The following is a 26,464-nucleotide window of genomic DNA, read 5'->3' on the forward strand; positions in this document are numbered from 1 at the left end:
GCATAATGCTTAATGGCTCACTGTCTGCACCAGACAGGGATGCCCTCTCTCCCTGGCCCTCTTTGCCCTGGCCATGGAACCCATTGCTGAAGCCCTCAGAATTTCACCCGAGATTTGTGGCCTTCGTGTGGGGTGGCTGGAGGAGAGAGTGGCTCTCTACGCCCATGATTTACTGCTCTTCTTGAATGACGCTGGGGCCTCTCTGCAGGGCACCCTTAGAATTATGGACACTTTCTCTGCCTTCACAGGTTTACGGGTGAATTGGCACAAATCCCAGCTCTTTCCAGTAGACGAGCAGGCCAGATCTTCATCACCCACCTCTCTCCCACTGCAGTGGGTTGACCACTTTACCTATTTAGGAATTGTGATATCTAGACATAGTAGGGACTTTGTGAAGTTCAACCTGGATCCTGTGCTGGCCGGGGTTAAGACTAGACTGAAGGCATGGAGCAATCTACTAGATTCACTAATTGGACACATAAACCTCTTAAAAATGAAGGTCCTCCCTAAATTCACGTATATTTTTAGAAACTCTCCAACTCCATTAAACATCTTTTCATGTCCTTTATTTAGGGGTCAAAACCACCCAGATACAAATATACCACTTTGACCAGGCCTGTGGATAGAGGGGGATTGGCTCTTCCTGATTGCTATAAATACTTCCTGGCTACCCAGCTGGTGACTGCCCATTGGTGGCTTCAGCCTGATCTAACCAATTTGGCGATAGTGTTGGAGGCAGCAATTGTCAAATCTCTGGAGGCCTTACAAGGGCTGTTGTTTAGAGGGAATAAGTCCCCACACCACCTCACTCTTTCCATGTGCACCACCATACAAGTGTGGAAAATGAGTAAAGCTGTGCAGACGTCCCAGCCAAATAATTTTTTTTCCCCATACCCCATTATGGCTGAATCCCAATCTCCCACACTTCTACACCATCCCAGATCCACAGGCTTGGGCCAAACATAAAATAGTGAAGCTGGAACACACCATCACTAACACTGAGCTATCCTCTTTTCATACTCTACAGGCAAAATTTAATGTGCCTGCTCATGCATATTTTAGATACCTCCAAATTGCTTGTGCCTTTAGGTGCTAATTTCTGGGTCAACCGGTAAATTTAACATACTCAGTATTGGAATCTACCCTCCGAGTGAAGGACTTGGGGAATCCAAGTCCCAACTTTATGGCTACCTACTCGTGGCTACTAGTCCTGAGTTGTCCTCCCTCTGCAGGAAATGGGTGGGGTACATCCCGGAACTGGATGAGGAAGATTGGGGGGGAGATTGGAACTTCCCCTTCTCCCCCCTGGTCTCAGCCAGGGATAAGATGGTCCAATATAAAATTTTGCACAGAACATACTATACACCCCACAGGATGTCTGCGACATATTCTCCATTGTGTTGGCGATGCACACACCAGCCTAGAGAGTTTTTCCCATATTTTTTGGAGCTGCCCAGCAATACAACAATACTGGCAAAGGTCCTTCAAGTGATAAAAAATGTAACTAAAATCCATATACCATGTGATCCAAGATATTGTTTGCTAGGACTGGTTGAACAACTGTCAGTGACCAGGGCAAGGAGAACACTCATAAATCATTTACTGTTTTACACTCGTAAAACCATTACAATGAATTGGAAACGCTCATTCCCTCCTTCTGTCAAAGTTTGGAAGGGTCTGATAAACGCCAGCCTACCCATAAATAAGGCTACTTATGTGAACAGAGGTTGCCCCAATAAATTTAATAAAGTTTGTACATGATGGCTTAACGATTCCACTACAGCAGGCGGCGATTAAGCCAGTGCTAGTTAAGCACAATCTCTGACCGCACACCTAACCCTGATGTAACCACCTTACCTTATCCTGATATCCCAGGTTTGAGTATAGTTAACCCTGAACTGGAACCTTCCCCACATTGGGGTAGTAGTTTAGTAGACTGTTTTTGGTTAGTTCTTAGGGTGCATGTTGTTGTATGAAAATGTGACCTTTTTGGTCTTGCCCTTGCGTGGGCTACAACTGTATGTACAATCTGGAAATTTAATAAAATGATTTGTTTAAAAAAAAACTGACCACACTAAACAAGCGAGCACACCGTTGTCAGTTCTCTAGCTATGCTGCGAACTCAGTGTTCTCTCAACCAATGATCAGACTTGTCCTGACACCCCGCTGCACAGCCAATCACTGGGAAGCTCAGTGTACTGTTGATTCTCCTGCCTCCAGCTCTTATGTAGCTAAGAACAGAGAGAATGTGATCACTTATAAAAAAGGGAAATAAAGGTATTTATAATGTTTTTATTGTATTTATTTCTATACAAAAATGTTTTGCCTTTCATTTCTCCTTTAATCTGAATGGGTTGTTTTACAAGGCAATCCTTTACAATCACTTTAAGCTTGAGCTTTAATATGCAGTTTTGTAGATTACCATTAGAGGGAGATTTAACTTGCTCAAAACAATTACCTTGTCTGTTGAAGCGGAGCCCCGGCCACATGAATTTTTTTTTTTTACAGGGATCCCCTCACACTGCAGTTATAATACACATCAAACATATCTATATTTGCTAGTGAATATGAATCCTATGTTTTTTTCTACTTACAATTTAGAAAATCGTCCTCTGGCCGTTGCCATGGTGAGTGTGGGCATATGAAGCCCAATCGCAACCTCTTCCTGTATAAGTGATCGAGAGGTGCATGCTGGGCATTGGATGTTGAATCTTCTCTTTGGTTGTCCCCTCTGATGAGCTTAGTGCATATGGGTGATCTCTGTCCTAAAGGCTGAACATTTATCTTCCACCATTTTGAATCACTTTTCACAGTAAGTTTTCTACACTTGGACTTATTCACGTGTCACTTGACTCAGTTTGATGGACCATTATGCTTTTTCATATGTTTATTCATATATTTTTCCACTGTTTTGTACAATATTCTTGCTTTGCAGGCGCCAAATATTGGCCATTTTCATAACTTTGCATTGTCACCTTATTGTTTGCACATTTGCACAATTATTCAGCGCTGCACTTTACCCCTTTATTCCCTTTACACAATGTGTCTAATTATAGTGCCAGCAACTTACTTAGCTAGTTGGGTGGTACAGTAATTTTTCACTTTTTTTAAATTAAAAAAAAAAAAAAAAAAGTAAAATAAAGAAGAAAAAAAAAAAAAAAAAGAAAATTTAAAGCTCCCCATCCCACGAGCTATCGCGCAGAAGTGAACGCATACGCAAGTCACACCCGCATATGAAAACGGTGTTCAAACCACACATGCGAGGTATTGCCACGATCGTTAGAGTGAGAGCAATAACTCTAGCCCTAGACCCACTCTAACTCAAAACTGGTAACCTGTAGAAATTTTTAAATGTCACCTACAGAGATTTTTAAGGGTAAAACCTTGTAGCCATTCCACGAGCGGGTGCAATTTTAAAGCATGACATGTTGGGCATCAATTTACTCAGCGTAACATCATCTTTCACAATATAAAAAAAAAATTGGGCTAACTTTACTGTTTTATTTAATTCAAAAAAGTGTATTTTTTCCCAAAAAAAGTGCACTTGTAAGACCGCTGCGCAAATACGGTGTGACAGAAGGTATTGCAACGACAGCCATTTTATTCTCTAGGGTGGCTGGGGGAAAAAATACAATGTTTGGGGGTTCTAAGTAATTTTCTAGCAAAAAAAAAGAATAATTTTAGCACGTAAACATTGAGTCTGAAAAATAGGCTGGGTCCTTAAGTGATTAAAGAACTTACATTTGGTAGATTTGGTAGATGATATGTGGAATGAGGAAGGTCAAATTTATGAGCTCACAAGTAACTTTTCTCGGCCAGAAGACAAAAAGAGGCGTGATTGTATAATTTTCAAATTATGGCCTGTCCTGCTGTATTTATGTGATGAATTTAAACATCAAAATATCCAAAAAGAAGGGAGTTAGAAAGAACGCGAGATAAGGAAGCTCACTGAAAAAAATTAATGAGGTCACCGCTGGGGCAGATAGTTTTAAAATTTTCAAACTGGAACTACAAGGTGAATTAGAACTATTGCAGGAGTCCTATGAAATAAGCTGGGATAAAAATCACCAAATAAATGAAAAGTGTAAACAATTACAAGAAGAGCTGGAGAGTTTTAGGCAAGGAAAAGTGTCTCCTGACGAAAGTTGCCAAGCAGAAGGCATGAATGATGACTGGTCTAGGATTAATTTCTTGCCGTGGATATTTGAAAATGAATACAGTGAAACCTCGGATTGCGAGTAATGCGGAGCACTGTTTTTTAACAAAATCCTGACTCGGTTTGCGAGTGTTGTCTCGCAAAGCAAGCAGAATTCAAGCCACAGCGGTGTGCAGTACCGCGTTTGGCCTGAGGTAGGGGGCGCGCCGGAGCGGAGCCATTCAGAAATACTCCGTTCCTGAGCCTTTCCGAGGTTTTCCACGTTCAGCCGAGCTGTCCCCGCCCCTTTCCGAGTGTTTCCGAGGCTCTCCAGTGCTCCCCTGAGCTCAGGCCACATGCGGTATTGCATGCCATTGAAGTCAATGTGTAACAAATTATTTTCGTTTCCATTGATTTCAATGGGGAAACTCGCTTTGATATGCAAGTGCTTTGGATTACGAGCATTCTCCTGGAACGGATTATGCTCGTAATCCAAGGTTCCACTGTACTGTACATTCTTTGAATCTTTAAAAAGTCTATACGGGATGTCATGGCGAGAAATTAAATACTGGTGTCATCTAGAATTCAGCCCGTACAAAAGCGTTACTGCTGCTAGGGCTGCCGTCTACAATCTGAGATGCGCCAATCATCAAAGCCCCACTAAATTTCTGGCTGTGCTAAAAAAGTCCTTACCACTTAGCAGAAAAGGAACCAGATTACAATCACCCAGTATTTAGATCCCTGTTCTTCGAGGCCCTACCTACCTACATAAAAAGGAGTTTAACAAGGGACTACAAGTTGGGGTGTTCACTGGAATACTTGGTAAAAGAGAGTAACAATTTGTACTCTATCCAACAGACCGGTGAATACAAAGAAAGGCCTGAACCTGTAAACAAATTTGTGGCTGAAACCCATATATGTCTCTTCAATCATTAAATTTTGAAACAAGGAAAAAGACATATGCAGATATAGTTAGAGGAGATATGCTACATGGTTTCGCCAGGGGGAGACCAGATACCCCACCAGTCAGAGATCACCCTTCAAAAGGGGGAAAACAAAGAACACCTTGTGATTATCCTCAAAAGAGAACAAGAGCTGAGGTTTAGGAGAAACTATAGGAAGTATCCCCAAAGGGCCAGATTTAACCCTGAGGGTGGAAACCCTCACTATAAGTGTTATAATTTGCCTCGGGGACCTACACAGGTAAATAGGGATCCACGATACGTTAGGGAGCAAGTAAGGCCCAGACCACCACTCCAGAACCAAGACAATGGTTCTGACGGGGATATGTCTGATCAGGCTGAGTTAGAAATCCTAAGAAATCTCAGAAACCGGGTACAACCCAATTCTGATGGCAACATGGAGACCAAAATAGATAAAATGATTGATATGTTAAACGGTTTCATTGCTGCACGGAGCCTAAATAATCCTTTTTTAGGGGCAAATCCTGTGGCCAGCCAAGGGCCACAGAACCCGTGAATGTTCATGTTGAAATAAATAAGAGAAATGTTTGAAACAACAAGTTAGGTTGGGACTTTATATGAGACCATGACCATCCAGTGCACAGGTCTCCATCCCTATATACATATAAGAAAAATAGGGGAAAATGGGGGAAGGGGAAATTGGGACTTTATATGAAACACAACACTAGGGCAAGCTAAGTCATCAGGTGTAGAGAATGTTTTGAATTTATTGATACCACATGAGAAACAGAGTGCAATAGATGATACTCACATATAATCAGTAAATATGGTACAGAATAGGTAAAACATGACAATAAGACATAATATAATAACAAAGTAGCATGTTAAACACTATAGCAGAAGGTAAGTTACAGTATCATCGGCATTACACCCAACATGTGTATACATATTCAATATTGTATTATAATAAAACTGATGACTAAAACACTAAAAGTGCCCATGGTAGATGCATATTGGCTGTGACATGTCAGAAAGTAGTAAATGCTCAGTTGTAAATGCTTGACGCGTTTCGTGGAAGTTTGTCCACTCATCAGGAGTAGCTATCTGGAAATATCTAAATTGACGGAGGTGAAGGCTGCCTATTTAGGCGCTAGTCACCTTAGTGGGCTTTCCTTCCCTCCCTCACAGCACGTCCTAGCGTGACGTTGGGGGTGCCTTCTCAGGTAACCACGGACTTTCACTTCTATGCACTTTGCTTTTAAATCCTTATTCACTGGCCCCTGTTCACATTTACTTCTATGCACTGATAAACAAATGTCCTCATGTTAATGAACCCAAGAGCTATATCTCCCATAACAACAATTTCATACATTGTCTTGCCATCCAGAGTGTTCAGGTAAAGGACTGATCACACAATGGACTAAAGGGGCTCCAAGGAAGCCCAGGATACCAGCTTGACACTGAGATCTCAAACACAGGTCATGTTAATGTAAAATATATGTGTCTTTTCTCATGGAATCCATTTTCCTTTACAGGACTAAGATGTCCATGAACTGGTCAGAAGGACCGAGAATCTGATGTGTATAAGACATCCACAGAAGGGACAGTATGAATGATCCAGGGATACTGCCAATGACCAGTCAGTCTACCAGGACAAACCCGTCAGGACAGCCAAGACCAAAGATTCCCGGCGTGATCCATTTCCGCCAACAGATGGCTGACGGCCCTGGGATGCACACATCGATCAGAAACCCATTTTTCTCTCAAAGGAATTACACCTATCGACGGGTGGGTGTCTACACCCCTTTAAACATTCCATACCCGCAGTTCGGAACCATCTTCTTAAACACAACTTACAAGGCCCAAATTAAGCCCTATTTCTTCAAGAGTCTAACTCGGTAATTGCCTTAAACGGCTATGAAATTTGGATCCAATTATCAGGGGGGTTATGTTAGACGTTTGGAGAAGAAATAATAACATTTTGTTTTATATTTTTATGAAATAAGCCCCATGAGGAAAAGGTTAAAGTAAGGGTACAATGACTTCAGCTATGTCCAAACTTTAAGGTCTCACCTATCCTTGAAAATTCCAAACTGGTTGTTGAGCTGAAACCATAAAAGCCAAAAGATATTTGCATGCTCTGGTTGGTTAAATAAAGACAGGGAAAAGCCTGATACCTAAATAAAAGTTAATGACACACATACTTGACTGGATTGTTCTCAAAGGGAAATCACACACAAATCCATGGATTTTGTTGTCGGAATGTCGGATCAATGTCCGACCGTGTATACAAGGCATAAGAGTTGTTTATCCAGCTGAAATCTGCCTAAACAGTCAGTAAGACTGTCCAAAGTTCATCTTAGACAACTAAAAGGAAACATGAACTATTTCTACCTGGTAGTAATTTAGAAAATAAACAAATTTTTTTCCAATTTAAAGTCAGGGGGAAGAGCGTACAAGAAGCAAACTGGTTTTGAGGGAGAAAGCTTGTCCCCTTAATCAGGATTAAAGAACAGGAAAACATTGTATACAGACTTGATAGGGGATTCAAAGTGTAATATCCACCAGTGGGCCCCTTTAAGCAGCTCCACAGCATATGGAGATGCAAATCTCTCTTTGTCTGATTGGCAGTGCAGGGAAAGAGGAGGACAGAAAGGACTCTGATTGGCTGCCACTGTAACCTGACTAAGCCTGCACCTTACAATGGGGCAGAAGGATCCCTGACTGGCCACTCTTTGGTCAGGATATCAGCCCCACTCAGGGGACATAGGTGCAATCAAGGCAGCTAAGATAGAACACGAAAGGCACATAGCGATGGAGAGTAAAAAAAAAAAAAAAAAAAAAAAAAAATCGCAAGAAATTCTTTTGAGTTCATAAATTTTAAGAAAGGGAGGTCAGATCATATTGGTCCCATAAAAAATGATGATGGGAATCTGGTTACTAAGAAAGGAGAGATGGCGAAGATTTTGAATTTATTCTTCTCCTCGGTCTTCACGAGGGAATCAGGGGGCTTCAGTAACCAAAACTGCAAAGTTTTTCCTCATGACATGCCACAGGGAGCACCTTCATGGCTAACAGAGGACAGAATTAGAAATAGACTTAACATTCTTATGTCACTGGGACCAGACGGCTTGCACCCGAGGGTCCTTAAGGAACTCAGTCAAGTAATTGCCAGACCATTGTTCCTAATCTTTACGAACAGTCTACTGAGTGGAATGTTACCTGCTGATTGGAGAAAAGCCAACGTAGCGCATATAATCAAAAAAGGGCCAAGATACATCCCTGGGAATTACAGACCAGTTAGCCTAACATCAATTGTATGCAAGCTCTTGGAGGGTATGATAAGGGACTATATACAAGATTTTAGTAATGACAACGGTATCATTAGCAGTAATCAGCACGGATTAATGAAGAATCATTCTTGCCAAACCAATCTATTAACCTTCTATGAGGCAGTGAGCATCCATCTAGATAAAGGAAGGCCCGTAGATTTTGCAAAAGCATTTGCTACAGTTTCCCATAAACATTTACTGTACAAAGTAAGGTCTGCTGGCATGGACCATAGGGTGAGTACATGGATTGAAAACTGGCTACAGGGCGAGTTCAGAGGGTAGTGATAAATGGGGGAGTACTCAGAATGGTCCGGGGTGTAAAGTGGGGTCCCCCCGGGTTCTGTCCTGGGACCAATCCTATTTTATTTATTCATAAATGATCTGGAGGATGGGATAAAACAGCTCAATCTCAGTATTTGCAGACGATACTAAGCTAAGCAGGGCAATAACTTCTCTGCAGGATGTGGAAACCTTGCAAGAAGATCTGAACAATTTAATGGGGTGGGCAACTACATGGCAAATGAGGTTCAATGTAGAAAAATCTAAAATAATGCATTTGTGGGAAAAATATGAATGCAATCTACTAGGGGGAGAACCTCTGGGAGAATCTAGGATGGAAAGGGACCTGGGGGCCCTAGTAGATAACAGGCTCAGTAATGGCATTCAATGCCAAGCTACTGCAAGCACAGCAAACAGAATATTGGCATGCATTAAAAAGGGGATTAACTCCAGAGATAAAACAATAATTCTCCCACCTGGAGAATGCTGTCCAGTTCTGGGCACCAGTCTTCAGGAAGGATGTGCTGGAACTGGAGAGAGTCCAGAGAAAGGCAACAAAACTAATAAAGGGACTAGGGGACATTAGTTATGAGGAAAGGTAAAGATTAGAGAACTTGTTCTCTCTGGAGAGGAGACGCTTGAGAGGGGATATGATTTCAATGTACAAATACCGTACTGGTGACCCCACAACAGGGATAAAGCTTTTTTGCAAAAGGCAATTTTATGAGCCACTCGGCCATTCACTAATATTAGAAGAAAAACGGTTTAACCTTAAACTGCGTATTGGGTTCTTTACTGTAACAGCGGTTAGGATGTGGAATTCTCTTCCACAAGCAGTGGTTTCAGTGGGGAGCATCGATAATTTCAAAAAAGTATTAGATAAGCACCTGAATGACCACAACATACAGGGATATACAATGTAATACTGACATAAAATCACACACATAGGTTGGATTTGATGGACCTGTGTCTTTTTTCAACCTTGACTACTATGTAACTATGTAACCTATTAGGTGAAGAAGTATGTTGCTCGTCAGCATCTCATATTGTTTTGAACTCCTTATAAATAAGGCATATTTTGGCCACTACTGAAGTGGTTGCAAAGTCTTTTTTTTTCCCCTTTTACTTACATATAAAGGATGTTATATTTACCTGCTTTGTGCAAGGGTATTGCTCCACCTCTTCTCTGTGTGCCACCACAGGAAGCCGCTTCCTATGGGGGCATACATGTGGATGAGCTCCTGAGCTGGGCAGGGTTTGTCCACAGACACACACAACGCGGCCTAAAATGTAGTGTTTGCATTGTTTTTCTTTTTTTAGGCTAGATGACTTCATGCTTGTTGGCATTTAAAACATAGTTACCTCCTTTACCAAACACAGAAGTAATTTCATTTATGACCTTCTTGTAAACCTCTGGCTCCGAAATTATGAAAGCAAGCGTCCAAAATGTAATCTAAAAAATATAGGATGAAGACATTAATAAATTGCTGGTATAATGACCAGCTTTACAATTAGTATATTACACAAATATTCCTATAAACACCTAAAGCCATATACTAATGGATCTAAGGCAGCCTATACTTTGGTAATTTTTTTTGTTCAACCAGCCGGTTGAAAGAAAAAAATACATAAAAAGTTTTCATTCTCCTACCCACACACTGAGCTATTGTATTCTGCTGGCCATGAGCCTTCCCTGTCAGCACCATACAATGATCAGTGTTTCTGGCTATAGCCAGCAGCACTGATCTTTTGGGAAAAACCCAGCAGGTTGGTTGTACACAAGATCATCCATAAAATGACCTGTGTACAACCAGCTAGTCCTTACAATAATTTTTACTTGGTCGGTCCATGCTGAACTGGCCAAATTTGGATCCATGTATGGCCGGTTTAAGAAAACAGGCATTCCCTTGTTGTCCATAGCAGCCAAAGAGAATCTTCTTGTCATTGGTCCATAATGCTCTGCAAGAAGGGAGAATCTGCTTGCTACAGTCAAAAGAGCCTGTCTGATATAATTAAAAATAGGCTTTTTTTTTTAACTGGCTTCATTTATTAAAGTGTCTTCAATAAGAGCGGTCTGTGGTTAGTATTGTCTAGTTCTGTAGTGCCCTGTAGAATCCAATCATAATCCTCTTGTGGAGTAATAGTGAATAAAAGAAAGCTCTGACTACATTGCTGTAGGAAAAAACTGATTGAGAAGATCTTTACTATATAAAACCCTGTATCCCTGAGGAATGAAAGATTGCACGCCAGTAATGTCACTGAATAAAATGTTATTCAGCCACAACCAAAAGGCAGCAAAAGTTCCCACCCAGAGACCTCCTTCCTGGCGTGTCTCACCACAATGGGCTTAACCACGTTTCTACCAAAGAACATTTATAAACAGCATGGTAGACACATTGTTAAATCAAGCCTACTGCAGCTGTGAGCTTGGTACCAACTTTAAGAGTTGGCAAAGGACTTTCTGATAAAAGTGATTGGGTGGTTCTAGAGCCACCCGATCACTTTTATGAAACCCCATTCCCCCGCACCAAAAGTGGTTCCAGGGCTCTTCTGTCCCTTCAGGAAGTCCAGGGCCATGGGAAACTGCCAGTACAGTGAGAGCAGGAGGAAATCATGGCACGTCTATTCTCTGATCCCTCCTGTGGATAATTAAATACAATAAAGAGACTGTGCTTAGGAATGTATAAAGGTGTGCAGCCCCCCTAAAGAAACTCCACAGGTGTTTCAGAAATAGCTGTATATATATATATATGAAAGTGGGGTAATGGCGCTCCCTCTGGTTTAATCGGGCAGATATGTGGTGTGCTAAACCACCAATAATTAAAAATATATATAAACTCCACATACACCCTCCACGTCCGTGAGTGTGCAAGTAAAAAATATATGAAATCTAATAATATTGCAGTAGTGTGATAAGAGGGTTATCCTGTTGAGCCCTATTAGTGTGAAGTGGTAAGTACTTAATTAAATAAACTCAACATATATGTGTGCACATTCCAAGTAATATTCCGAAATAACCATAAGTGCCAATAAACAGGTTAATTGCAGGCTGGTTGAACACCCAATCCCACATTAGGCCTTTACCATAATTAACCCTATGCGTAAAACAAAAACAAAAGTGCTGGTTACCAACAATAACCTTATATTAATTACTAAGCATATTCATAAATAGTCCAAAATGTGTAAACCAGTCCGTGATTGTGAAGTAAAACTCCAGTACAATGTGGAAGCACCCCAGCCAAAAAACTTGGAAGCAGACTTAAATTTGTGACTTCAGTGCGTTCAGCGTTCTTGGTGACTTGGTGCTCCCCCTCAAGGGTCCCCACTCACCAGATCCATCCACCCCAGAGGGGTAACTCGCATAAGGAATGTGGTCTCTGCGATCCTCCTGCCGCCACGATAGGTAGGTTTCCCAGGAAAGTCCTCAGCATATGCAGATGGAGAAGTTTTAATCACTCATGCAGAAAAAAGAGGAAAGATGGACTCCCATGGTGTAGTAATTGGATTTAATCCAAAAAGAAAACTTTATTTAAAACTTAAGAATAAAAAACTATAGTCCAGATCAACTGGCTATAGAATTGGGCATCATACAAATATAAAAACAAAAAACCATGAAATAATAGGCCTACCGTTAGCCTAAGTATGCAGCAAAAAATGTGCCTTGCACAACCGCTCACATATATGTAACAAAATCCTGGCCGGGTAGCTCGTAACCCAAGGTGGAAGTAGGAAGAGCGTATGCGTTCCACCTGCGCTCCACCGGCCTAGTAAGCGGAAATGACGTAGCGTGCGTGGCGCCGTCGTACGCGTTTCGTCATAGACGTCCTCAGCGACGGTACCCGCACGCCACGCACCACGTCATTAAATAGGGAAGCAGCCATTCCGGAAACACCCCTCATAACCAGAGGCACCTATCATGGTTAGCTTGTAGGAGGGGTTACGTACCGAATACACACCCATTTTCCCCAGGAGTGTATGCAAAGGTGGTCACGATGATCGGTGTGCAGTGTCCGCATATTTATGGCTGATTTCCTAGATACAAACAACTACTGAAGGGTATAGTCCGTACTGCGGGGATATTTTACATAGCCACTAAGTGTTCATTATTACCAGTGTGGACACAGGATCTAAAGGATACACCATAAAGTGCATCCCATAAGAGGACCCCTGTGCTCATCACCAGCAATAAATGTAACCACAAATAGGTGTAACATTTTGAATAGATCACCATAATAGTGGCCATAATAATAGGTACACCAGGAACGATAACAAAAAATAAAAACAAAAAGGAAGTAATAATAAAACAATGAAGTGTATAATGAATATATATAGTATAGTGTAATAACACTATAGAAAAGTAGATCACAATATCTATATATATATGTCAGGTAGTAGGAGGAGCTAAATGGACTAGGTTACCCCTCAATCACATATTAGGGGTCATAGTGTATATATCCAAGGGTAACTATCCCATCGATATGTACCAATAAGTACCATCCCCCATGCCCCATAAGGGGCTTATATAAAAAAAAAAAAAAAAGGGGGTCAATCAGGTACCATCTGGGTAATACGACCCCACCCACTAGTAAGTGCCTAGTCGCCTACCCACAATATCCCAAGGATGTGACTCTTATACTTGTAAATGGTATATTGATTATGAAATGACAAGGATAATAGAGAGGGGTCCCTAACCAAGTTCCCCTACAGGTTGGCTATGAAACAGTTTAAGTCTATATCTAGGTTGAGGCCCCTCGGAGCTAGAGACCCCAACCTATATATCCAACTAGTTTCATTTTGTGAAACCAGTGTGGTTTTGTTGCCCCCTCGCCAGTGGTCCTTGACACAGTCGATCCCGTAAAAAACCAACCCAGTAGGGTCCCGATTGTGGAAAGCATCGAAATGGCGGGAAAGATGATGTTTTGGGAACCCTTTCCTGATGTTTTTAATATGTTCCCGTATACGCACATACAGGGGCCTAGTGGTTCTACCCACATATTGCAACTGGCATGGGAACTCAATGACATATGTCACGTGAGTGCTCTGGCAGGTAATCAGTTTTCTAATACGGTATTCTTTATGATCCATCTTGGATCTAAAGGTATCCCTTTTACGAGGTTTCTTTTTGCTGACCCTACATGGTAGGCATTTTTGGCATTTGTAAAAGCCTTTCATTTCTGGAAATATTTGAGTATGTTTTGGGGGGTTGATCACATTATGTACTAGGTAATCTCTGAGCGTAGGAGCCCTTCTGTACACCACCTTAGGTTTACTAGGTAATATATTAGCTAGCACCCTGTCCTCTTTTAGGATTGGCCAGTACTTAGTTAAAATGTGTTCAAACTCCTTATATTGAGCATTGAAACCTGTGACGAACACCAAATTAGTGTTGTTTTTCCTTTTCTTAGACTTATTGAACAGACTTCCTCGGTCCATATTTGCTATGTCATTCTTCAGCTTGCGTAACATGTTTAATTTATATCCTTTCTCCTGAAATCTTTCAATCATGATGTCTGCTTGTTGCGAGTAATCTTCAATGGTGACACAGTTTCTCCTTAATCTTATAAGCTGGCCTTTAGGGATATTCCCTTTCCAACGGGGGTGGTGACAACTAGTGATAGGGATATACCCATTCCTATCCGTGCCCTTAAAAAAGGTTTTAGTATGTAGGCGGTCATCCATCTTGAAGATTTCAAGGTCAAGGTAATCGATCTTGTGGTTGTCCCATCTTCCAGTGAAGGTTAAGCCATACCTATTGGTATTAAGATCTTGCAGGAATTTTTCAAAGGTCTCTGTCGTTCCTTCCCAGAGTATGAACAAGTCATCTATATACCTACGGTACATCTTCAACTGGGAGATCCCCTTACCGTAGATGTATTCTTCTTCCCACATGTTTATCATGAGATTGGCTACACTTGGAGCATATCGCGCGCCTATAGCCACTCCTTTAGTTTGGGCATAGTACTCTTGGTTGTACCAGAAGTAATTACATGACATAGCCAGCTGTAAGCCTTCAAGTATGAAATCTATCTGTTCTTGTTTTAGAGGGGTTAGTTCGTGAAGGGCTTTTTCTACCCCAACAGTCCATCTTGTTGCTTGATACTTGTATACAAGGAGTTTACATCAATAGTGGCTAATAGCCAATCCTTAGTCCCGTTAATACATTGTAGTTCTTCCAAGAGTTGGGCACTGTCACGTAGGTAAGATTTTCCCATTTTTACTAGAGGTTTCAAAAATTTGTCTAAATATTCACCCAATCTGGAGAACACAGAGTTGATGCCACTAATAATAGGTCTCCCGGGTGGCTTATGTAATCTCTTATGGATCCTGGGTGTGTAATAGATAACCAGGGTTTTAGTGGAACTGGAGACTAGATATTCTGCTTCTTTACTGTTTAGAATACCAATATCCTTCCCTTTTTTGACGTATGCTTTCAATTTCTTTTCATAAATACGCTTAGGGTTCTTATTGAGTTTCTTGTAGGTATCCTCGACCCGGAGCAGATTCTCCATTTCTTCCTCGTAGTCTCTCTTATTCAATATTACCAGTCCCCCCCCCCTTTATCTGCAGGTCGTATGACCACTTCCTTTCTTTCCCCCAAAGTTTTTATAGTCTTCCAGATGTGTTTAGTCCTATGGTTCCTACGCTTGTCCAATTTCCGTAAGTCGTCTTCTACCATTTTTTGAAAGGCTCCCATACACTGGTTTCCTGATGTTGTCGGATTGAAGATAGAGTTATTCTTCAGTCCAGTGTGTACATATACTGACTCCTTTCTGGCTCTACATTCTTTATTCGTTAAGAAATGTTTCTTTAGGTTCAGTTTCCGCATGAATTTTTTTAAATCAATATACGTTTCAAACTTGTCAAGAGGCTTCTCCGGTGCGAATTTGAGTCCTAAGTCCAAAATTTTCATTTCCTCCTCTGTGAATATAACATCACTGAGGTTGAAAATGCCCTTTCCTAATATTCTCGTCTTCTTTTTCTTCCTCCCTCCTCTGCTTCCTCTAGTCGTCTTCTTCTTTCTTCGGGTCTTTGTGTGAATCTCATTTCTCTCACATGATTCCTGTCCTGGTCTTCCCTGCGGTATCCCTGTTCCATATGTGGTTGGTATACTCCTTCCGGTGTCCTGTGTTCTCCTCGAATATCTCTTTTCGATATTCATTTCTCTCCATCCGGTGTTCCTGTAGGCGGGCCGGGTCTTCCATCTCCTCGGTGGCCTGTCTCTGGCCCATCGCCTGGGAAAATCCCTTGGAGGTCTTGGATCATTCCGATGGTAATTGTAGGGTGGTTCTTCTTGACTACTCCCATATCGGACACACCTATTATCTCTCAATGGTGAGAACCTATTCCTAATAGGTACGTTGTATCTAGGCGTCAAAGGGGTTCTATACCCAGGTTGCTCCTGATAGTTCTCATTCCTTTCACCTAGTACATAATGTGATCAACCCCCCAAAACATACTCAAATATTTCCAGAAGTGAAAGGCTTTTACAAATGCCAAAAATGCCTACCATGTAGGGTCAGCAAAAAGCAACCTCGTAAAAGGGATACCTTTAGATCCAAGATGGATCATAAAGAATACCGTATTAGAAAACTGATTACCTGCCAGAGCACTCACGTGACATATGTCATTGAGTGCCCATGCCAGTTGCAATATGTGGGTAGAACCACTAGGCCCCTGTATGTGCGTATACGGGAACATATTAAAAACATCAGGAAAGGGTTCCCAAAACATCATCTTACCCGCCATTTCGATGCTTTCCACAATCGGGACCCTACTGGGTTGGTTTTTTACGGGATCGACTGTGTCAAGGACCACTGGCGAGGGGGCAACAAAACCACACTGGTTTCACAAAATGAAACTAGTTGGATATATAGGTTGGGGTCTCTAGCTCCGAGGGGCTTCAACCTAGATATAGACTTAAACTGTTTCATAGCCAACCTGTAGGGGAACTTGGTTAAGGACCCCTCCCTATTATCCTTGTCATTTCATAATCAATATACCATTTACAAGTATAAGAGTCACATCCTTGGGATATTGTGGGTAGGCGACTAGGCACTTACTAGTGGGTGGGGTCGTATTACCCAGATGGTACCTGATTAACCCCCTTTTTTTTTTTTTTTTTTTTTTTTTTTTTTATATAAGCCCCTTATGGGGCATGGGGGATGGTACTTATTGGTACATATCGATGGGATAGTTACCCTTGGATATATACACTATGACCCCTAATATGTGATTGAGGGGTAACCTAGTCCATTTAGCTCCTCCTACTACCTGACATATATATAGATATTGTGATCTACTTTTCTATAGTGTTATTACACTATACTATATATATTCATTATACACTTCATTGTTTTATTATTACTTCCTTTTTGTTTTTATTTTTTGTTATCGTTCCTGGTGTACCTATTATTATGGCCACTATTATGGTGATCTATTCAAAATGTTACACCTATTTGTGGTTACATTTATTGCTGGTGATGAGCACAGGGGTCCTCTTATGGGATGCACTTTATGGTGTATCCTTTAGATCCTGTGTCCACACTGGTAATAATGAACACTTAGTGGCTATGTAAAATATCCCCGCAGTACGGACTATACCCTTCAGTAGTTGTTTGTATCTAGGAAATCAGCCATAAATATGCGGACACTGCACACCGATCATCGTGACCACCTTTGCATACACTCCTGGGGAAAATGGGTGTGTATTCGGTACGTAACCCCTCCTACAAGCTAACCATGATAGGTGCCTCTGGTTATGAGGGGTGTTTCCGGAATGGCTGCTTCCCTATTTAATGACGTGGTGCGTGGCGTGCGGGTACCGTCGCTGAGGACGTCTATGACGAAACGCGCACGACGGCGCCACGCACGCTACGTCATTTCCGCTTACTAGGCCGGTGGAGCGCAGGTGGAACGCATACGCTCTTCCTACTTCCACCTTGGGTTACGAGCTACCCGGCCAGGATTTTGTTACATATATGTGAGCGGTTGTGCAAGGCACATTTTTTGCTGCATACTTAGGCTAACGGTGGGCCTATTATTTCATGTTTTTTTGTTTTTATATTTGTATGATGCCCAATTCTATAGCCAGTTGATCTGGACTATAGTTTTTTATTCTTAAGTTTTAAATAAAGTTTTCTTTTTGGATTAAATCCAATTACTACACCATGGGAGTCCATCTTTCCTCTTTTTTCTGCATGAGTGATTAAAACTTCTCCATCTGCATATGCTGAGGACTTTCCTGGGAAACCTACCTATCGTGGCGGCAGGAGGATCGCAGAGACCACATTCCTTATGCGAGTTACCCCTCTGGGGTGGATGGATCTGGTGAGTGGGGACCCTTGAGGGGGAGCACCAAGTCACCAAGAACGCTGAACGCACTGAAGTCACAAATTTAAGTCTGCTTCCAAGTTTTTTGGCTGGGGTGCTTCCACATTGTACTGGAGTTTTACTTCACAATCACGGACTGGTTTACACATTTTGGACTATTTATGAATATGCTTAGTAATTAATATAAGGTTATTGTTGGTAACCAGCACTTTTGTTTTTGTTTTACGCATAGGGTTAATTATGGTAAAGGCCTAATGTGGGATTGGGTGTTCAACCAGCCTGCAATTAACCTGTTTATTGGCACTTATGGTTATTTCGGAATATTACTTGGAATGTGCACACATATATGTTGAGTTTATTTAATTAAGTACTTACCACTTTACACTAATAGGGCTCAACAGGATAGCCCTCTTATCACACTACTACAATATTATTAGATTTCATATATTTTTTACTTGCACACTCACGGACGTGGAGGGTGTATGTGGAGTTTATATATATTTTTAATTATTGGTGGTTTAGCACACCACATATCTGCCCGATTAAACCAGAGGGAGCGCCATTACCCCACTTTCATATATATATATATACACCTCCTGTGGATAATGACCCCAAAAGCAATGGGGTTAATTTACAAAAACCGGCAAGTGCAAAATCTGGTGCAGCCCTGCATAGAAACCAATCAGCTTCCAGGTTTTTATGTCAAAGATTAATTGAACAAGCTGAAGTTAAAAACTGGTTAGCTACCATGTACAGCTGCATCAGAGTTTGCACTTTCCAGTTTTAGTAAATCAACCCCACAGTGTATGTCACTTCCTGGGTCACAGCTGTCATTCCTCGGCTAGTGTAGCTGAGGATGCAGCTATTCAAGCAATGTCTCCATAAACAATAGAAGTCAAAAAAGGTGTAAAAAAAATTGTATGTATATTAATTTTTTCTTTAATAAAAATAATATATATTTGCATGAGCAAGCATGTGTATGTAACGTCATTGGTGTGCAACTTTCTATTCATCAGGTAAACAGGGTTTTACAGTATAGAGAGTCTGAGAAAATTGTCTCAATCTGTTTTTCCTACAGCAATGTAATCAGATCTTCCTTTAATTCGCTATTATTATTCCACAAGAGGATTCTGATACGATGCTACAGGACATTACAAACCTAGACAATCCTAACCACAGACAGTTCTTATCGAAGACCCTTTTAAAGTGAAACCAATTTTCTCTACTACCCGTAGCAAGCACATTCTCCCTTCCTGCTATTCACAGACTTTCTGCTGGACGGTTGTGGCTGAATAAAGTTTTATCCAGTGTCATCAATGGTGTGCACCCTTCCATTCATCGCAGTTACGGCACTAGGAGTTGAGACAGGCTTCCTGGTTGGCACCCCATACAGCCATGGAAGTCAAGGGAAGTTTAGCATCAGGAGTGATGCTGCTTCTTGTAATATTTAACCTAGTATATTTAACATAAATCTGAGTGTCAGGGGACTCCTTAAAGTGTATGCCAGGCCAAAAAAAATTGAAGTTACTTACCGGTACCGGATTTTCCAAGAGTCTTTAAGGACATTTTTTTTAAGAACCTTTGAGAGACCTTGGCTCCTCCCTTCTCAAGAAACACCGCCTCCATCAAAACTTTAAGCCACACATCCCCTCCAGCCTGTCAGTTTTTCCACGAGAACCTCTGGCCAGTCTAGGGAGACACAAGAACACATCATACCAACCTTCATTATCCTGATGCTCTCACGTCTTAGTGGCGAATTGTTATTTGGATGGGTACCGGTGCTGTCCTGAAAGACTCTTGGAAAAGACGCTACCTGTAAGTAACTTCGATTTTCCCCCTTTCATCTTTCAGGACAGCCACCTTTCAGAGGATAAGCAAACACTTATCCTAGGGTGGGACTACCACTTGCAGAACTTTATACCCAAAGGCCTGGTCCTGGGCAGATAATAAATCCAGCCTATAGTGGTTAACGAAGGTCTTAAAACTTGACCACGTCGCCGTTCTACAGATCTGTTCGGGTGTAGCACCAGCCCACTCTGCCTGTGATGTCGCCATGGACCTGGTAGAATGAGCCCTGATACCTTCCGGGATCTCCACCCCTCTTGCCATATATGCCTGAGTAATGGCTAACCTCTTCCATCTGGCTATTGTACACCTAGAGGCTTTAGACCTCTTCCTAGCCCCTGAAACGGAAACAAAAAAGGAATCAGACATTCTAAACTGTTCCGTACTATCCAAGTTTCTTAGGTCGCATCTCCTAACGTCTAGCCTGTGAAAAACATGCTGCTGTTCCCTCATAGGATTTGAACAGAAAGTGGGCAAACCGATTTCCTGGCTCCTGTGAAATTTGAAAGCCATGTTTGGCAAAAGGTTGGATCGGTTTTAAAAACTACCCGATCCGGAAAAATTTGAAAAAAAGGTGCCCTAATCAAGAGGGCTTCCAGCTCACTAACCCTCCTTGCGGTAGTGATTGCTACTAAAAAAAGAGAGTTAGTAATTTCACTGTACAAGACTCTAAAGGCTCAAAGGGATCCCTTGTAAGAGCCAGCAGCACCAGAGAAAGATCCCACATGGGAAAGGGGTGGGAGCTAACTGGTCTCTGCCTACTTAAGGCTTAAAGAACCTAGATATCCAGGGGTTCACTACTAGCTGTTGTTCTAAGAACACACTTAGAGCAGAAAACAGGCCCTTAAGAGTGCTGAGGGCCAGCCCCTTGTCTGCCCCACTTTGTAGGAACTCCACTACTGCTACTGGGCTGTGAACGCTAAAGGAGCTCTCTGTACACCAAGAATTGAACTTCTTCCAGACCTTTAAATAGATAGCGCGTGTCTCCTTTTTTCTACAACTTAGAAGGGTCGCCACCAATCTTTCGGAGAAACCCTTACTCCTCAGCATTTCCTCCTCAGTAGCCAGGCTGCCAGATTCAACCTCTCCACCTGGGGACAGCAGATTGGACCTTGAGAGAGGAGTCCTTCCTGGACCGGTAATATACAAGGAGGTTCCACCGCCAGATCTTTTAGGACAGAAAACCATGGCCTCCTGGGCCAGTGTGGAGCTATCAGGATCAGGGTCGTGTCCTCTGTCTGGAATTTCCTCAAGACTGCGGGCAACAGTGCAGGAGGGGGAGGGCATAGCACTTGGTAAAACGCCAGCTCTGAGAGAGCGCGTCCACACCTATTGCCCCGTCACACCGGTTCTGAGAGAAGTTGGGAGTTTTTGCGTTCTACCTTGAAGTAAAAAGGTCCACACATGGGGCCCCCCAGTTTTGGGTAATCATCCTGTAAGTGTCCTGACTCAGGACCCAGTCGCTCTCCCTCAGCGTCCTCCTGCTGAGGAAGTCTGCCAGCTGGTTAAAACCCCCCTTTAGGTGTACCGCTGACAGGGAAAACACTGACTTTAGCCCAGCTGAATATTGTTTACGTCAGAGCCCACAGGGCACTGTTCCTGGTGCCCCCCTGTCAGTTGATGTAGGCAACCGCTGAGGAGTTGTCCAAGCGGACCTGAAAGTGATGTCCCTGGAACTCCTGCTGAAAGGATTTGAGGGACAGTGAAATGGACTTTAGCTCCCTCCTGTTCGAGGGCCTCCCTGCGTCTTCGACTCTCCAGAAACCCTGCACCATACTATGCTCCCCAACCAGTGCCGCTTGCGTCTGTTGTGATGATCCTGGACACTGGCAGCACCAATTCCAGACCCTGGGATAGATTTGCTGCCTTTCTCCACCACCACAGGGATCTCTTTACCCGTACTGGTATAAGAACTGTCGGGTCCAAAGACCTCTGAGTGTGGTCCCAAATTCCTAGTATGAATCACTGCATAGGGCGGAAATGTAATCCTGCTGGGAGGGCAGCCGTCAGCAGACCTAAAGCTGACATGGCCTGCCTTATTGAGACTTGGTGATTGCTCTGCAGAACTGCCAAAGCCCTGTCCATTTTCTGAATTTTTTCTTGGGGGAGAAAGACCCTCCGCTGGGTTGAGTCCAGGATGTAAAATAGGAAGGTAACCCTCTGGGATGGGACTAGGTTGGACTTCTCCAAGTTTAAGAGGCATCCTAGGTGTTCCTCGAAGTTGCAGGAAAGCCAGTGTCTCCACCATGACTTTGGTGAATATGCAGGGGGAAGAGGATAGGCAAAGGGGAGTACCCGGAACTGTAGATGGACGGTCTCCTCCCGGACCTTACTGCAAGTCTGAAGAACCTCTGACTGCTCTCTGCAATCAGAATGTGCAGGTAGGCGTCCCTTAAGTCTATGGACACCATGTAGCAGTCCAGAGGAAGCAGTGTAGGTGATTGATCGATTGAGAGTTTTCAGGTTCAAAATGAGCCTGAACTTCCCTGAGGGCTTCTGTACCACAAAGACGTGGGAGTAGAACCCTTTGCCTATCTCCCCAGGTGGAACCTGTAATACTACTTCCTGCTGTTCCAGTTCTTCCAGGGAAGAAAGTAGAGCTGCCACTTTTTCTGCACACCTTGGCAGATCTGTAACGAGAAGCCTGTGGGGGGGCTTGAAAATTCCAGTCTGTACCCCCTCCTTACAATTCCTAGGATGAATTGATTGGAGGTGACCGACTCCCACTGTGGGAGGAAAGCCCCCAGTCTTCCTCCCACCGGGGTTGACCTGTCATTGGGTCTTTTGGGACTGTTCAGGAGGGTGAAAAAACGTTCCCCCCGCGCCCTCTGCCCTTGTTGGTCCAACCATTTTTCTGAACCTCTGCCCTCAGAAACCCAAACTTCTTTTGTGGGCGAGGTTTCTTCTTAGACTGTTCCCCCAATTTCCTCTTAAGGGGAAAAGCCTTCTTTTTGTCGGCTGTCCGATCATGGACAGCCTCCAAATCTGGACCAAACAGTAATCCCCCATGAAGGGGATTCTGCAAAGTTTTACTTTGGACACATTGTCCACCTGCCAGGTTTTTAGCACGAAAGCTCTTCTGGCCGAAATGGCAAGGAGAGAGGACCTAGCGGACATGCGAACCGACTCTGCCGAGGCATCCGCAACGTACGTTACCTCCTTTAAAAGCATAGGAAAAGAGGAGAGAATCATTTCCTTTGCGGTTCCAGCCTCGATATGTGATTTTATGTGCATCAGCCAGTGCTCCATGTTGTGAGCCACCACTGTGACTGCCATGGCAGGCTTAATATTTCCTAGCGACGAATCCCAAGTCTTCTTGAGGAGGGAGTTCATCCTTTTGTCAATGGGGTCTGCTAACACCCCTATATCCTCAAAGGCCAAATCCATTTTTCTGGACACCTGAGAAAAGGCTGCATCCAGCCTAGGTGATTTATTCCAGACTGTCACTTCATCCTCCGCAAAAGGGGAATCTGCGTTTTAGGGCCCTGGGAAAGAAAGGCTTCCACTCTGGGTCTCGCCATTCTTTGATGGCTTCCAACAGGACTTCATGGACTGCAAAGACCCTCCTCTTCTGTTCTCCAAGACCTTCATACATTTGGTCATGGAGTGACAGCGACTTCTTCTCTTCCTGGATCCCCAGAGTGGTGTGGATGGCTCCCAAGAGCTCCTCTACTTCCTCCAGGGAAAGCTTATAACGCAGGATTCTGGTGGATTCACCATCCCCCTTCTCTACGTCTGACTCCCCTATAGAGTCTGAGGATGCACTGTCAGGATCTTCCTCTAATGCCTCTCTGGTGCCTCCAGGTAACCCTCCACTGGTGGAGGGACACACCGGCGGACCGGGTTCGATGTCTTGCTGCGCTGGCGGAGGATTAGCCGGGGTTTGCGGGGGCTGAAAACTTGCAAGTGATTTAAAAGACTGGAAGGTGCTGGAAAGCTCCTTAATGGACATTGCCAAATCTATACCCTGCTCTGCAGAATGTTTCTTACCTAAATCTTCTATGCATTCCCTACACAGAGCCTTGGGCCAGGAATCCCCCATAGTAGTCCTACATGATGGGCGCTGCCTCTTGGAGCTGTGTGGGGATTTTTCTGTGGATTTCTGTAACGACAAAAAAGATCCCCCCGACACAGCCATTAGAATCTGCCAGAGCAACATAGAAACTGACACCAGGAGTGCATCCCTCCAGGACCGCCCACCACCAGGGTCCCAGAAATACATCTCCTCCCCTCTGACCACCAAAGAGGGGGGGGTTCACCCGTGGAGCTAGATGGGAAAATGGTAAGGGAACACCACTCCAGGGTTCCTCTTACTTTAGAGTGGCTGGTGCCAGCGTCACCCGGCGCAGATCGGGAACCATCAGTCTCTGACATCCCTCCAGGCCAGATAAGAACGTGGTCAGCCTTAAGCTGCTCCTCTTGCTGTCACTACAGCTGATATGGAGCCCACACCAGCCGTCACGCAGCTCACTTTACGTCCCACGGCCCAAACCAGAAGCCGCAGGTCAAACGGCAGTGCCCGCCCCCGCCAGAACTGACATCACCCGCCATCTGGCCCAGACTTTGAGCTCCATGCTGGCGGCCACAGAGCGAGGGAGACTCGGATACTTCTGCCATCACCTTCCCCAGGCAGCGGAAAGCGAGCACCCTGGCCTCCACCTTCCCCAAGGGAGGACAGGGTGCGATACAGTACTCCCAGGTACTGGGCTCCCCAGCCCAGTTGTCATGCCTGAGAGACCTCTGTCTCTCCCTTCCAGGACAACACCAGCCTCAGCCTCCCCAGCTGAAAGGGCCCTGGTACCTAGCAGTGTTCACCCGTCAGAGGAAACACCGAAAAACTGACAGGCTGGAGGGGATGAGTGGCTTAAAGCTCTGATGGAGGCAGTGTTTCCTGAGAACAGAGGAGCCGAGGTCTCTCAAAGGTGGCTGTCCTGAAAGACGAAAGGGGTAAAAATGTTTTAAATGTTGGATAGAGTGGAAATGGATTAGATCCCTTGGCTGGTTTTTACTGCTATCTAGCTATCTTTCCATTAGAGAGAGATTTCTTCTTACTTCCTGTCCTGCTGACACCAGTTTTACCAGTCAGAAAGTCAAAGAAAATCTGCAGCAGGGACCCAGACCACAAAAAAGAGGTTCTAGCCATCCTCTACTCTACTAAGAAAGGTTTTTTTTTTATATCTGTTGTTGGAGAGTTCTCCCCACTTCCTGTCTAGTAAAATATTGTCAGCAGGACGAGAAATGAGGACAGAACTAAAAATTAGACAGGGGGTCTAATTCTTTCCCTCTCTGGTAAAGATTTTCTATTTAGACATGTAGCACACCCCACGTAGGAACTGCTTAGTTAGGATTCCCCACTGCTACACAGCCAGGCACACAGCATTTCCTTCATGAACTCCAACACAGAAAAACAGTCCTTGGCTTGTCATTGTTGTTTTATTAGGGGTTGATAACTTAGATGGGGTGGAGAATTTATGGGATACCCAACTTGAAAAATGTCCAGAACTACGAACAAGGGGACAACTCCCTCCTTATTTACACAAAGTTCTTTATTTCCTTCCTCCTGCACAAACTTGGTTCATATATGCAGCTCCTCCTGGTCACTCCAGGGGAACTAACAGTCTTTTGTGTTAATTCAGCAACTGCCCATTACAGGCTGGGAATATCCTGTCCCTTTGTGGATAAAGTGGTACAATATGGAGTGAACAGCATATCCTTCTGCCTTCTTGTATACCCTGAGCCCAGTTCTACTGTCGCAGAAGACACCAGCCCACCTGGCTGCTTTCTTCCCCAGTCCTCCCTGACTGGCATACTTCCCCAGTCCTCCTTGACTGGCACACTTCCCCAGTCTTCCCTGACTGGCACACTTCCCCAGTCGTCCTCCCTGACTGGCACACTTCCATGGAGATTCCCCAGGGCAAGGATGAAGACTAAGCCTAGGTTAACACTGAAAGCGGGTTTGAAATCGTGCATGCTCAGCTGAACTAGCACGATTTCAAACCGGTATTTCAGTCCGACTTCAGGGGCGATTTGCGAGACATCTGTGCAGGTTCATGCACAAATGTCTATTAAAATCGCCCCCGAAGTCGCCAAAAGTAGTGCAGAAACTACTTTTAGGAATTGGTTCGGCGCCGCAAAGTTGGCGTACTGATTCAGACGTCAGTAGTCTATTAGCCTATACTGTGCTGATGTTACTCACAGTCTCTGCTTGCTCTTTCCCGCTGCCTCTTTCGGCATGAATCCCTCCAGTTGCCTCCTATGGCCAGCATTCCCGAGCTCCAGCCTGAGGTAAAACCCCTCCCCGGCACAGTGTCCATCAAGGGCCAACAACAGCCTCTCCTCAGCACTCCATCTTCCACCCGACTCCCCCTGCTGGCATGGTCAATGTCTATGGGAATTTCTCTGTCCCCTGCCAGCTCACTTCTGGGGATTGGCTGAGGTCCCATAAATATTCATAGCAGCCCCTTCACTAGCTCTAGAACATTTTCCAATGTCCCAGAAACAGGGGGAGCTGCCAGGCTGAGTCATCCAGCTCTGGCCTCTAATAACCCTGACCCAATTAGTTGACTCAGGTTTAATCCTAGAGCCAAGCTATGCTTTTACCTACACTACTCTTCTAGAAG

At 43.7% G+C, this 26,464-nt stretch overlaps 1 protein-coding gene across 2 annotated transcripts in view; it reads right to left on the minus strand.

Annotated features, from left to right (window-relative positions):
- Positions 1-26,464, minus strand: part of LOC141139289 (24-hydroxycholesterol 7-alpha-hydroxylase-like) — a 224,264-nt gene that overhangs the window by 93,162 nt on the left and 104,638 nt on the right. For both annotated transcript variants that reach the window (XM_073625254.1, XM_073625253.1), the window contains one exon: positions 10,032-10,122. In XM_073625254.1, coding sequence (XP_073481355.1) covers positions 10,032-10,122 — 91 coding nt within the window. The remainder of the gene's footprint in view (positions 1-10,031; positions 10,123-26,464) is intronic.

The sequence above is a fragment of the Aquarana catesbeiana genome, linkage group LG04 (assembly GCF_042186555.1).
Source record: "Aquarana catesbeiana isolate 2022-GZ linkage group LG04, ASM4218655v1, whole genome shotgun sequence".
NCBI classification, from domain to species: domain Eukaryota; kingdom Metazoa; phylum Chordata; class Amphibia; order Anura; family Ranidae; genus Aquarana; species Aquarana catesbeiana.